Here is a 12291-nt window from a genome sequence, read left to right on the forward strand (position 1 = left end):
CCTGTGTGGCTGTGAGGAATAAACCCTGGCTGATGGCCCTGAGAGCTTTGAGCAGCTGCTCTCTGAGATGTGAAGCTGAACCTCAAGAGCACTGGTTTGGCTGTTACTGGTTTAGGTGCTGTTACAAGGGGATGGTGTTTGCCTCTACCTATTATTTGCAACCCACTGCTCCCAAAATACCAACTGGTTGCTCTCAGAGTGTGAAGCAATCACTGAATGAATAGCTTGGATTATTTCTTTTCTCATTTAGACAGAAAAAAAAACAGTTCAGCTTTGACCATGCATGTTACATTTTAATTTTTTTTTCTCATGCCAAGAAATACAAAGAAAGTATATAAGATATACCATACCATCCTGCAGAAAAAGAAACATTTGTCAGCAAAGAGCAGCACCCAGCTGCAATTCCTGGTGCATTCATGCTGTGTGTGAGCTGTGGCTCTCCCAGTGGGGGGATGGACCCTGCACTTCCATGCCAAGGATCAAATCCTGGCACCTTCTAAGGGCTCCCAGGTGGTGTCAGGGCTGCCTTACAGGTGAATCCTGCACACGTTCCCTTTCTGATGTTTCTTATCCTGGATGGGTCTTTATAGGTTGGAATTTTTCTACCTACTGGTGTCAGCAAATGCTTTACAAATATTCCCAGTTTGAAAAGGCTGCTATCCCCCCACACCCCCTTGGACTGGGCCCAAGCAGGGGAGTTTTTCAGTCCAAACCTATCTGGTTTTTGCCAAAATTGACGGCTGTATACTGAAAGGAAAACGAGCTTAAATCGGAATAATTTCAGCTCGAAGGGCAACCCCGGCTGCGGTTCTGTGACAGAAACAAAGCAGGGCCAGGGTGGGGCCAGCCCGGCGGGAGCCTCCCCGCAGCCTCTCCCTGGGCTCGGAGTGAACAGAGACGGAGATTCCATTCCAGGGGAAAGGCAGGATCTGCTCCCCGTGTCTGCATGGAGAAATCTGTGCGGGCTGGAGCGGGGTCAGAGCTCCCTGAGCCCTCCCCGAGCCCAGAGATGAGATCTCATTGCAGCAGGACCTGTCCGGGTGACAGGAGGGACAGAGGGAGGGACAGAGAGCTCTGGGGCTCAGGAGAGCTCTGGGATGGGGATGCTGGGGGGACAGCGTGGTAAAACCAGCAAAGGGCAGGGAGAGGCGAAATACCAGCCAGAAAAAGCAAATCCATCCCTAACACAGCAAATTCGGGGGTGGGGATGCTGAGGGGACAGCGTGGTAAAACCAGCAAAGAGCAGGGACAGAGCAGGAAACTGGAACAGGGTGAAAGACCCGCCAGAAAAAGCAAACCCATCCCTAACACAGCCAACTTTGAAGTCCTTTGGTGACTTTCTTCCCCCTGGTGGGGCTCAGATCCCTTTGGTGCCTGCAGGGTGCTGCTGTGACCCCACTGACTCGGGCCAGCCCTTCCCTGACCCTGGGTCACTGCAGCTGCTACAAAACCAAGCCAAGTTTGTTGCTGGTTCAGCTTAAAGCTTCAATGCAGCCTTGATGCAGCCAGCAGCCTTTCTGTGGCACCCCACAGAGCCCAGCTCTGCCCCAAACCCAGGCAAAGAAGCCCAGGGACAGCAGTGCCAGGGAGGTGCCAGCAGCCCCAGCTCTGCTGGGAGAATCCTTCCCGTGGATTTCCATCCCACCAGGATTTCCATCCCACATTTGTCGATGGTAACTCCTACTCCAGCTTACATTTAGAGACATTTCCCACCTTCTCCATCCCTTCAGAGCTCTCCTCCTACCAGCTCAGCCTCCCTGGCAGGTAGGGCTGGGTTATCACTGTGCTCTCACCCTTCCTTCACCAGGGGAGAGAAGCTGGCCAGGATTTTGTGCCTGTTTTATTTGCAAACACAGAAAATTCCGATGGGTGTGCTCAGAGGAGGCTGCAGCAGGTGGCAAAGAGCTGGGGGATAAGGAACAGGGCTGCTGGGTGGGGCTGGAGAGGGAAGGGCTCACGGCACAGCTTTTGTGTTTGCCCTCCTGTGTGCTAAAGGCTGAGGTCAGGAGAGTTCCCTGGGGGATGCAGCCAAGACTGTGCCTGGTGGCCTCAGGATGAAGATCTGCCATCATCCCCCTCCCTGTAACCCTGCCCAGGTGAGTGTGTGCCAAGGGCTGGGGGCTCTGCAGCCTCCTCCTGCACAAATAGGAGCAAATTCCACCCCAAAAGAGCCAAAGAGGGAGCTGGGCTGGGAAAGAGCCCTGGGGGATGGGGAGAGCAAGGTGGCAAAAACTTTGCAGAACAGGCTGCAAAAAACGTGGAGAAGTTGGTGGGGAGCAGGGCAAGGGACTTTGTGGGTGTCCCTGGAGAGTTTATTCCTCCAGCACTGCAGAGGCAGGTTACAAGCAGAGTAAATATTTTGTCAGGGATGACTGTAGAGGCTTTCCTCTGGATTTAAATGCAGGATAAGGAAAAAAAATCCTGAGTTCAAGGGTGCAGTACAATTCAGGAAGATTTTAGAATGAAAGGGATTCAAGTGTCTTAGCTGTTCTTTTTTGTTGGACTTAATAGTGAGGTGAGAAGCATCACCTGAGCTGTCCAATGAGACAGGAGACACAAAGAAATCATCACCCCTGGGTTTTGGGGAAATCTTCTGCCTTCTCCTGCATCCAAGGGAATCCTGGTACCTCCACTGCTCTGTGCTGCCCTGGCCTGGGATTCTCCTGGCAGGAGCAGTGCAGCTGCCTCACAAACCCCCTCCCTCCTCTGGCTGCAGGAATCCCATCTGGAACCACAGTGGGGCACAGTTTTTACATCCCACTGAAAAAAACCCGGATTCCAAGGAAATCTGTGCTCATACATGGTTGTGTTAAGGAGGAGGAAGAAAAGAAAAGAAAAGGGGGTTGGTTTGGGAGCTGCTCAGTGCCTGAGCATTTGCCATCCCTGCAATTAGAGCAGTAATGTGAGCCCACCTCGTGGGGGGTGGCAGGGTTCAATCCTTTGGATGCAGAGAAGCACTTTAGATGAAAGGCTTTATATAATGATAAAAGAGCATTTAAATCCTTACTTAATAAACGCTCAGGGCTCTCAAGTCCTAGAACTGCCTCCAGCACTTTTCCCTGAAAAAGGGCCCTTCCTGCCCAAGGAGGAGCTTCCTGGGCTTTCCCATCAGCTGAATTCCAGCAGCTCCAAGGGCAAAGGGCAGGAAATCAGGGACAGGCAGCACTGCCCTTATGTAGCTCCAAAAAACCCCCACGTGTTCCCCAGCAAGCAGCCTTTGAGTCCAAGAGTTAAAGAGGGAAACATTTGGGGGGTTTGATGGGAATTCAATAGCCATAAAATGAAAGTTTGACCATCCAAGGGAGGGTTTCTGAAGGGCTCAGGAGGAAAAGAAGGAGTTCCTGGACAGAGGATGGAGGAGGGAGCTCCCACCCAGCAATGCTCAGCAGTCCCTGTCTGCTGAACTCACAAAAGATAAATTGCAAAAGAAAAGTTGCAGATTTGGTCCATTTTAGATGCCAGCAGTTTGAGATGGAGTGCTGGCAAAGGGGTGGATGGGAATGGAGCCCAAGAAAGTGCTGTAGTGATGTGCTATTGCTGTGAGCCCCTGGCATCCCTTGCAGTGGAGAGAAACATGTTGACAGCGTGTCTGGGGGATTTGGCTTTCTCACCCCCTGCATTCAAACAGCATCGAGAGGAAAAAACCACTTGAAAGAGGAGCAATCAAAAGGTGACAGGAGAATTTTCACAGAGATGTCCCTGGCTTTGCACATTAGTTACTACAGAGTAACTACAGGGTTTACACCCCACCCCTACCCTGTGCTAAGCCATGTGCCCACTCAGAGCCCGGGGCAGGAGTCAGTGCCAAGCAGTTACCATGTTGTGAGGTTTCTTTTGGTGGGTTCTCCATGCAGACAAGCCCTGGGAAGCATTGAATTTGGTCTAAATTTGGGGTGTTTTTCAGGAGATTGGTGTTAGGGAGCAGAAGTGCCCTGCAGGACAACATTTCTCAGTCAGTCTCTGCTCTCAGGTCACAGGTTGTCAGCTGGACACAACAGAAAGGTCAGGCAGAGCAGCTCTTGGTCGTGTGTCCCCAAAGTTTGGATCAAAGAGACTCAGGGAGCCAGTGGACGTGGCCAGAAGTCACAAAGCCTGGCTGAAACCACAGGCAATGGAGCTTTGCATAGTCTGGGTGGGTGGGGAGAGGGCCAAGCCCAGGGAGCCCCCACAGCAGTGAGGGGAGAGCGGGCAGGAGAAGGGCTGGGGCTGGATGGAGCCTCCAGGGGGATTGGGTCCCACAGGGATGGGCTGAGGGAGCCAGGTGCTGTGGAAGACATGGCAGGGCCTGTGGTGCCTACAGACAGAGTGGGAGGAGCAGAGTCTGTTTTCTTGTTGTGGTGAATACAAAACATTAAAAAATAATACAACGACTGACAGAACTGCCCCCAGGCAGCTCCGGGGACGCCGGAGATTTTCAGAGCTGTGTGAGAAGAGCTGTGTGAGGGGTGCAAGGAGAGGAGCAGGAGTCTAAAACTCCTTCATGCCCTTGGAAATCTCCTGGAAGGCCCCAAGCTGAAGCCCCAGAGGGTTGGGGGGGATGAGCACTGGCAGTGGTGGGGGCTGGATCACGCTGAAGCCTCTGTGTGCCGTGGCATCGGGGTGTGAGTGGGTAGAAGGGGCTCTCCGTGCCTTGGTGCTGCTGCTGGGCATTAACCAGGCTCTTGTCTCAGTGCCAGGGGTGCTAACCTCCCTTTGGGTGCACAGAGAAAGGTGTGGTTTCACAGGGAACGCCTGATTTTGCCTTCCTTTAAAAAGCCCACCATGGGATGGGGGTGAGGAGGAGTCCGGGGTTCTCATGCAGCAACATCCTCCTCTGCCAGCTCTGAGATCTGCCCTAAGTGATAAAAGAGCTTGTAGGAACAGACATGGAGAACATTCCCAAAGGCATGCAAATGGTCATTGTCTCTTTTTTTTCTTTTTTTTTTTTTTTTTTCATCAAAAATACAAAAGCACCCACCACATCCTCCAGCTTTGGCGGCTGCGTTTCGTTCGGAGCAGAGCCGTGGTCCTGCTGCAGCTCTGCTCTCCCTCCTCCTCCCTGGAACAGCTCTCAGCTCCTGATGGCAGTTTGAGCTTTGTTTCTGTTGTTTTGTTTTGTTTTGTTTTTGTAGAGACAGAGAATTTGACGATTTAAAAACCAACGACCCCCCAAAAATCCAGTGACTTGTGCCAAAATTCTCAGGAGGACTCCTCAAAAACGTCCCGTTCTCGCCTTGTGTCTTCCTTCCGAAACCAGCTTCCTTCTGGAGACTCTCTCCTCCTCTTGCACTTTAGTTGTCTCCCCACTCCGTGAGTTCTGCTGGAGGGGAATGAGGTAGTGGATCTCCCCCTTCTCCTCTCCTCTCCTCAGTGGCCTCTCCCATTGCTCCTCAGGGTGATTTTTATCCCGTCCCTGGCCCAGGCTCATTCCCAGGAGGCGGTGAATTGAAGCATGCGTTCCTTCCGACGGCGCTCCAGAGCAGACTGTCTAGGGCTGCCCACCTACACTGTGACAATTTTTTGTTTTGTTGCAAGGCTGAAAGTAAAAACCCCAAAAGGAAAGTTGTCTTCCTCCTCTTCAAGGTATTTGCATGCTGAAACGTCTTCTAGGAAGCTGTAAAAGAAAGAGTGGCTTAGGGCAGCTTGCAGCAGGAGCAGATGTTCCCCTTACGCTCCTTTGGGTGTTTCTGAGGTCCCTGTCTGCCTGAGCTGGGCTGATCATGCTGGTTTGCCAGCTGGGTTGTGTTTGGGAGGTTCCCAAGACATTTTGGGATTGTATTTCTGGGCAGGTTGATTTTTGTTCTGAAACTTTTTTGTTTTTACAGCACTCCACTCTTCTAAACCCAACCACAGGCTTTGCTAGGGCAGGACCTTTCACCAGGGAGACCTTGTGTGGTCACCAGGGCACTCTGGACAGCACAGGGAGCACTTTCCATGCTGGCCATTTGGGCAATGAGTGTTTCTACTGGGAGGAGCCCATTCTCTGGGGTGTTTTTTACATCTTTGAACAGCTGGTGATGGTCAAACCAAGCTGGAGTCAGCACCCTCCCACTGCACTCAGGTGAATGAGGGGCAGGTCTATCCTATACCCTGGGCTGGAGCTGGGAGCCAGGTGAGGCTCCTGCTGGAGCTGAGCTGAGGGAAGGAGAAGGAAGGGTTACCTCTGATGCTGAGTGAAATGTAGAGCACGATGATGATGGTCCCCAGCACGATGGAGACGATGCTGAGCAGCCTGGCCATGCGTCCCAGCCGCCGGGCGCCGTCCGTGTCCCCCTGCTGGCCGCTGTTCCTCGACTGCGGAGACACCAAAAGAGTCCCTTGAGAGGGGCAGCAGCTCCTGGGGTGACTCCCTGGCTGTAGAACCCCAAACTGAGCCCCGTTTTCTTTCCTGCTCCTTTATTAATTGGCAATCACTTGGTTCCCGAGCAAAAAGTGAGGATTCCTGGTGAGGGGGAAGCATCACTGCTGGGGGCAGGGCCTCCTGATCCTGCTGGAAAGGATCTCCTGGGCATCCTGCCCTTGGCTGGGGCAGCACCCAGCACTTAGCAGAAGGGCAGCTGTGAGAGGACTTGTGGTGGAATTACTCACCGTGCGTCAGCATTTGCTGCCAGCCCGGCTCGTGGGACCAAAAACCTACCCAGATTTGTGCAGTGCCCTTCTGCCACCCCCAAAACCCATTGGGAAGGGGGTCTGGGGGGAGGAAAAGGGGGTCAAGGGTTTTAAGGCCCGTTGGTAACATTTTCACCTGGCTGGGAAAGCTTGGAGTGAGGGGAAAGGGAAGCAAGGTGGGACAGGGGGAGAAGGGAGCCCAGCATCCTTGATCCAATGGAGGAGTTGGGCAAAACCCCCCTAAACTTCTCTGGGAGTGGGGTTTTATTGATGGTTTAACTTCTTTGAAGCAGATATTCCTCCTTTGGGGCTGCTTTCATGTATTTAACACTGTGACATGGGTTAAAGGCTTCTTCCCCTGGCCAGTCCATCTCCAGCCAAGCTGCCTTGGAGGAGAACAGGAGGGTCTGGGGCAAACTGTGGGGCAGCAGCCCCCACAGCCCTGTGCTGTGTGACAGCTCCTCCCTTTGGAGCATGGCTGCTGAAACTGGGGAAATTCTCAGTTAAAAAACCCCAAGGGTACTAGTTAAAATGAGTTAAAGGTGGAAGTGGATTAAAACAATCCCAGTTTCCTTTGAAAAATGTGTATCTCAGAAATAGCTGTGATAGAAAGGATCTCCTGCCTCACGTTAAAAAAAGAAAATAAATAATAAGAGCAGGGAGGCCTAGGCCAGCTCCAGCAATAATCATGAGACATCACAGAGAATCTGAACCAATACTTGATGTTGCTGCCCCATTTCCCATTCATCCACTTTAATTCCACTGCCTCTTGGCAGCTCCAAAGCATCCCCAGCCCAGGCTGTGCACGGGCAGCTGCTCCGTAGGAAAAACGCAGCTTTGGAGGTTTCCATGTGCTCCTCTGAGTTTGTATCACCACGAAAAGAACACAGCAGAGCCTCAAACAGGCGGCTGGCTGCTTCCTCTGCCCCCCTGCCCACGTCCTGCCCCACTCAGGAGCCACCCTGGGCATGGCTGTCCCCAGCAGGGACACAGGAGTGCTCAGGACCTCGCTCCTCCTGGTCTCACCAGCAGGTTTGCCAGACCCACTCTGAAAGCAACGGGATGCAGCCAAGAGCTATTTTCATCCCAGAACAGGAGGTGACAAAATGAAGCCTCATGGGTTGGTGGTGAGAGATGGGGAGGATGCAGGAGCCCAGGGATCGACAGGATCCCTGCCCTGCTCACTGACAGCTCCAGCTCTGGGGATTTGGGTTTCCAGGCTCTGGTTTTTGTAACAAGTGGAATATTTTGGCAGGGTGTGGGTTAGATTGTGGTGAAATACACAGCTTTAGCTGTCTTCCAGGCAAAATACATAGGCTGAGGGATTCAATATATTTATCACTACAGCTTCTGGAAGTGTTTCCTGCTCATTTATCCTCAACAATTATGAGAAACACATCAGCATTGGCATGGGGTGTTTAGCAAGAATTTGGTACTGTACATATGTTATTAAGCAGTGTGGAACAGTGTGATCATAGCTCTCTAGTATCACTAATCCCCTGTTTTGCTTTCCACACAAAAACATTAACATCTTGTTTATTAATCGAGGCCCACCAAGGCAGAACATCTCCGAAAGGCTCGAGGGCTCTGGGGGAGTGAGTCACTCTGGGAGTGCCAAGGGACTCCCTGCTCCAGCCCAGAGCTGGAAAATCTGCAGGACCTGGGGAGTGGGTGCTGTTCTGCAGCCCCAGTGGGCCAGGTAAGGCTCATGACTCAGGAGTTATTAATTGTACCTGTTTCCCACTGCTGTCTGTTCCAGTTACTGCCCAAAATGGGTTTTTTCCCTAAGTGGCCTTGTTGCAAATGAAGGCAATTACTTTCCTGTGCTAGTCCCAGGGATGGGGAAGACAAATCATCCCATCCTCTTTCCTGCAATCTTTCCCAATTTATGAACTGGCTTTGGATGCTCTCTGCTGCCGTCCACCAATTACCCAGAATAAATCATTAATCCTGGACACTTGGTGTTTTTGTTGAAGGAAACGTTCCAAGAGAGGTATCAGTCAACTCCAGAGTGAGGCAGGTGACTGTGATGGGTGAGGACAGTCTGACTTCTCCCACAGCTTTTGGCAATGACAGAATTTATTTTGGATACCAAGTGCTGTGCAGAACTGCCCTTGATGTTACTAACGTGGTGGTTCTGGCTGGATTTTTTAATTTTCCTTCATTTATTTGGAGTTTTGGGCTCTGGGATGGGGCTCCTTTGCTTCTTCCCCCAACGTGGCTGCACTTTGGTGGGAAGAGGAAAGGATTCAGAGCAGGAATGCAGTGTGGGTGTGTGCCCTGCACTCCTAGGAGATGGATCCCAGGGGATGGAACGTCCTTGTCCACCAGTCCCATTCCCTCTCTTGGGGAGTGACCTGAACCCTTTAGAACAGCCAGATCATCACTTGGTGAGAAAAACACATCCAAGAGTCTGTGGAGAAGCCTCCAGGTAATTAATTTCCATGAAACCAGTGTTAGCAGGAACAGGCTGGAGGGATCTAGAGCAGGGGTTTTTTCCACCTCTGGCCATAGGCCCTGCTGGGATCTGAGAGCAGCTTTTGGAAAATGATTTATGAGACACTAAGCTCAAAAGCATTCATTTACTTTCCTCTCTGGACACTGCTCATTACCCAGGAAAAAAAAGCAAAAAAGCTTTCATGTGCAAAAGCTTTGACTTGGGAAAGAAAAGCACAATTGCAGAGCTAAAGGAATGTCAGCACATTGTGGAAAGGTCCTCCTGCTTCCCCAGGCGATGGGAATCACAAAAACCTGGTTCCTGCTCAGATCTGGGCATGATCAGGCACACCTGGGCTTTACTCTGAGAGAAAACCTGAGCCTGGGGGGGTCACTGGGAGCTCAGTTCCTCCCTGCTGTAAGCAGGTGAAACATCAACCCGTGCCTGGGAGCTGCTCCTGCTGGCAGGAGGACCCAGCCAGATGTTCCCTGGTTCCTCAGGGAGGGAGGGAGGGAGGATGGATCACTCCTCATCCTCTGCCAGGTCCCTGGCTGGCAGGTGGGTGTGTGGAGGAGGGGATGGTGCAGGCAGGGCCAGGACTAGAAAGGGCTGCAATAATTAATTAAACCACAGGACAGGGAGCGCAGGGCCACTGTGCAGGGGCCAGAGGATGTGCACTGGCTACTGATGTGCTGTGTGTGCCATTAACCTTGTCCTGGAGAACAAGCTCAGCTGAATGCACCTTCTGCCCCCCCTTCCCCAGCTCTGGATGAGCCCTGGGCAGTGCTGCCAGTGGCCTTGGAAGCAGAGGGCAGCCCAATAATCTCATTGCCTTGCTGCTCCTGCCTCCTCTTGGGTGTGACAGCCACCACACCCCAGTCCCTCTCAGCCTGGCAGGAAGAACCAGCTCCTGCTCTTTTTCCACTGTTAACTCTTCTTCTGGTGTGGCCCGAGGCACACCCCCACCCCCCTGGAGGCTCTGACGCCTGCAAGGGACAGTGTGAGGATCTATTTTGCATGAAGGCTAATGTGGCTGGCAAATCCCCGTGAGAGCCCTTGTTTATTACCATGGCTGTGCAATACCCAGCTGCTTTCCCTCTCCTTGCAGTGCAAAGCCAGACAAGGCTGGCTGGCTTCCCTGGCTGCTGCCTAAACAGGCTGTGCCACACAACTGTACTACGCAGATGACAGCTGGCACTGGCAGAAACGATGATTCCTCCTCAAAATGGAAATTGGTCTCCCTAGAGGGCTTTTTGTGGCGAGTGACCATGCCTGCCTTCAAGTTGTTGGTGGTTTTGGGGGGGAAGTGCTGGCTGCAGGTGCCCCTCCGTGTATTTCTGTGTGGTAAGCAGGTAATGGAGCTGATTTTCAAAGGAAAGATTTGCCTTTGTTGCAAATCAAAGGCATGGAAGGTGCTGGGTGTGTACAAGAGAGCAGCATCTGCTGGGGAAGGGGGTGGCTCTGCTTGTAGGGCTGTGCTGGCTGAGCCACCTGCACCCGAGATGGGTGGGAGGCCGGGCTGGCTTCATTCTCCCCTGCTCGGCTCTTGGTGTATTTGCTGGGCTGTGGGGGATGTTTAATGGAGGAAAATTGCTTCTCCAGGGCGACTAAAGGAGCTGCAGGTGCAGCCTGTCCCTTTGAAGTGCCTGAGGCCAGCCGACAGCCTCCAGCCAGGGTCTCCCCATTGCTGCAGGGCTGGGCTCGGAGGGGCGGAGGGAGATCCCTGGTCAGGGCTTCACCCCGCAGCTCCTTCCCGGGGAAACCCGCCGAGACCTGGACCGCTGCCTGGGGACAGGGACCGCGCTTCCCGGAGCCCTGCCCTGGAATCCCACCCCCTCTCCATCTCCATCCCGCCGCCTCCCCGCATCTCCATCTCCATCCCGCCGCCTCCTTTTCTATCTCCATCTCCATCCCGCCGCCTCCTTTTCTATCTCCATCTCCATCCCGCCGCCTCCCCGAGCGCTGCCCCGGGCTCGGCGCCGCTCCCCGCCCGCCTCCGCCCGCCCGCGCCCCCCGGCCCCGCACCGGAGCGCGTTGCGGGAGCCGAGCGGGCGGCACAGCCCGGCCGAGCCCCGGCCGAGCGCGGCGGGAGCGGAGCGGCTCCTCCCGGCCCGCCGCGCCCCGGTGCCGGGGGTGCAGCACCGCGGACAGCTCCGGGGCGGCCGTCGGGGCGGCGGCGGGGGAAGCAGGAGGCGAACTGGGCGGGTCCGTGCGCCCGGAGAGTCCCGCACTCACCATGATGGAGAAGACGAGAGCCACGATGTTGATGGGCCAGACGGGGCAGAAGCAGGAGAAGATGGCGAGCACCAGGTAGTCCCGAGGGCGGCCCTGCTCCGGGGCCGCCGTGCTGGTGGCCGTGGACGAGGCTCTGCCCAGGCTCAGTCGGGACGGCGACAGCGGCGGCGCCTCCAGGTGCCCGACCGACACCGACTTGTAGCCGAGCCCGTGCCCGTTGCGCTCCGTCTCGCCGGGCAAGGCTGCCGTGAAGGATTTGGAGCCGCGGAGGCCCTTCTCCTCCCGGCCCTCCGTCGCCGACAGCAGCTTCTCTGTCTCCTGGAAGCGGGTGGGCAGCGCCGTGCCCGAGCCCGGGCCCGCGCCCCCGGGCGCGGAGCCGGTGCTGGCCATGGCCCGGCGGAGCGGGCTCCGGCAGCGCCCCGCCGCCGCCGCTCTGCGCTCGGAGCCCGCCGCCCCGCGGGAGGCCGAGCCGGGCTGGCCCCTCCTCCGGCTCGGCCCCCGGGGCAGGATCGGGGCCGCGGACCGCCCCCGGGGTGTCCCCGGCCCCCCCTCCCCTCGCCCCCTTACCGCGCTCGGCCTCCGCCCGCCCCGGTGCGTGCGGCGCCGCGGCCCCCGGGGATGCTGGCGGGGATGCGGCGGGGCGGAGCGCAGCGCTGGGAGAGCCGGGGAGTCCCCGCTGCCTTCAGCCCGGCCCAGTCCAAGGCTCTGTCCCGCCCCACCGACCCCCAGCTCTTCCCAGGGGCTCGCACGGGCTCTGCTCCGCTGCAGCGGTACGTGAGAGCCCAGCCCCGACCGGGCTCCGCCCGTGCCCGCCGGGCTCGGGGCCGCCTCCAGCCCCGGAGGCGCGGGGGATGCCGAGGGCAGCGCCGTGCGGGGTACACACATCCCTGCTGTCCCCTGTCCCTGCTGTCCCTGCTGGCTGCCAGCCTTTCCTCAGGCAGGCGGGGGACATGCGACACGGAGCAGACCCACGAGCCCCTCATCGCTGCGGAGAGCGGCTGGAGCTGCCCTGGGTCTGGGCAGGGCTGCCC

General features: G+C 55.5%; 1 protein-coding gene across 1 annotated transcript; it reads right to left on the reverse strand.

Annotated features, from left to right (window-relative positions):
- Positions 1 to 310: 310 nt before the first annotated feature.
- Positions 311 to 11650, reverse strand: TRARG1 (trafficking regulator of GLUT4 (SLC2A4) 1). The gene is made up of 3 exons (XM_059866087.1): positions 11261 to 11650; positions 6141 to 6273; positions 311 to 5593 (listed from the first exon to the last, which is right to left on the reverse strand). The coding sequence occupies exons 1-3, from the start codon at positions 11648 to 11650 to the stop codon at positions 5586 to 5588; spliced, it is 531 nt and encodes a 176-aa protein (XP_059722070.1). The 3' UTR covers positions 311 to 5585.
- Between the last annotated feature and the right edge of the window lie 641 nt (positions 11651 to 12291).

The sequence above is a fragment of the Haemorhous mexicanus genome, chromosome 22 (genome assembly GCF_027477595.1).
Source record: "Haemorhous mexicanus isolate bHaeMex1 chromosome 22, bHaeMex1.pri, whole genome shotgun sequence".
Taxonomy (NCBI): Eukaryota; Metazoa; Chordata; class Aves; order Passeriformes; family Fringillidae; genus Haemorhous; species Haemorhous mexicanus.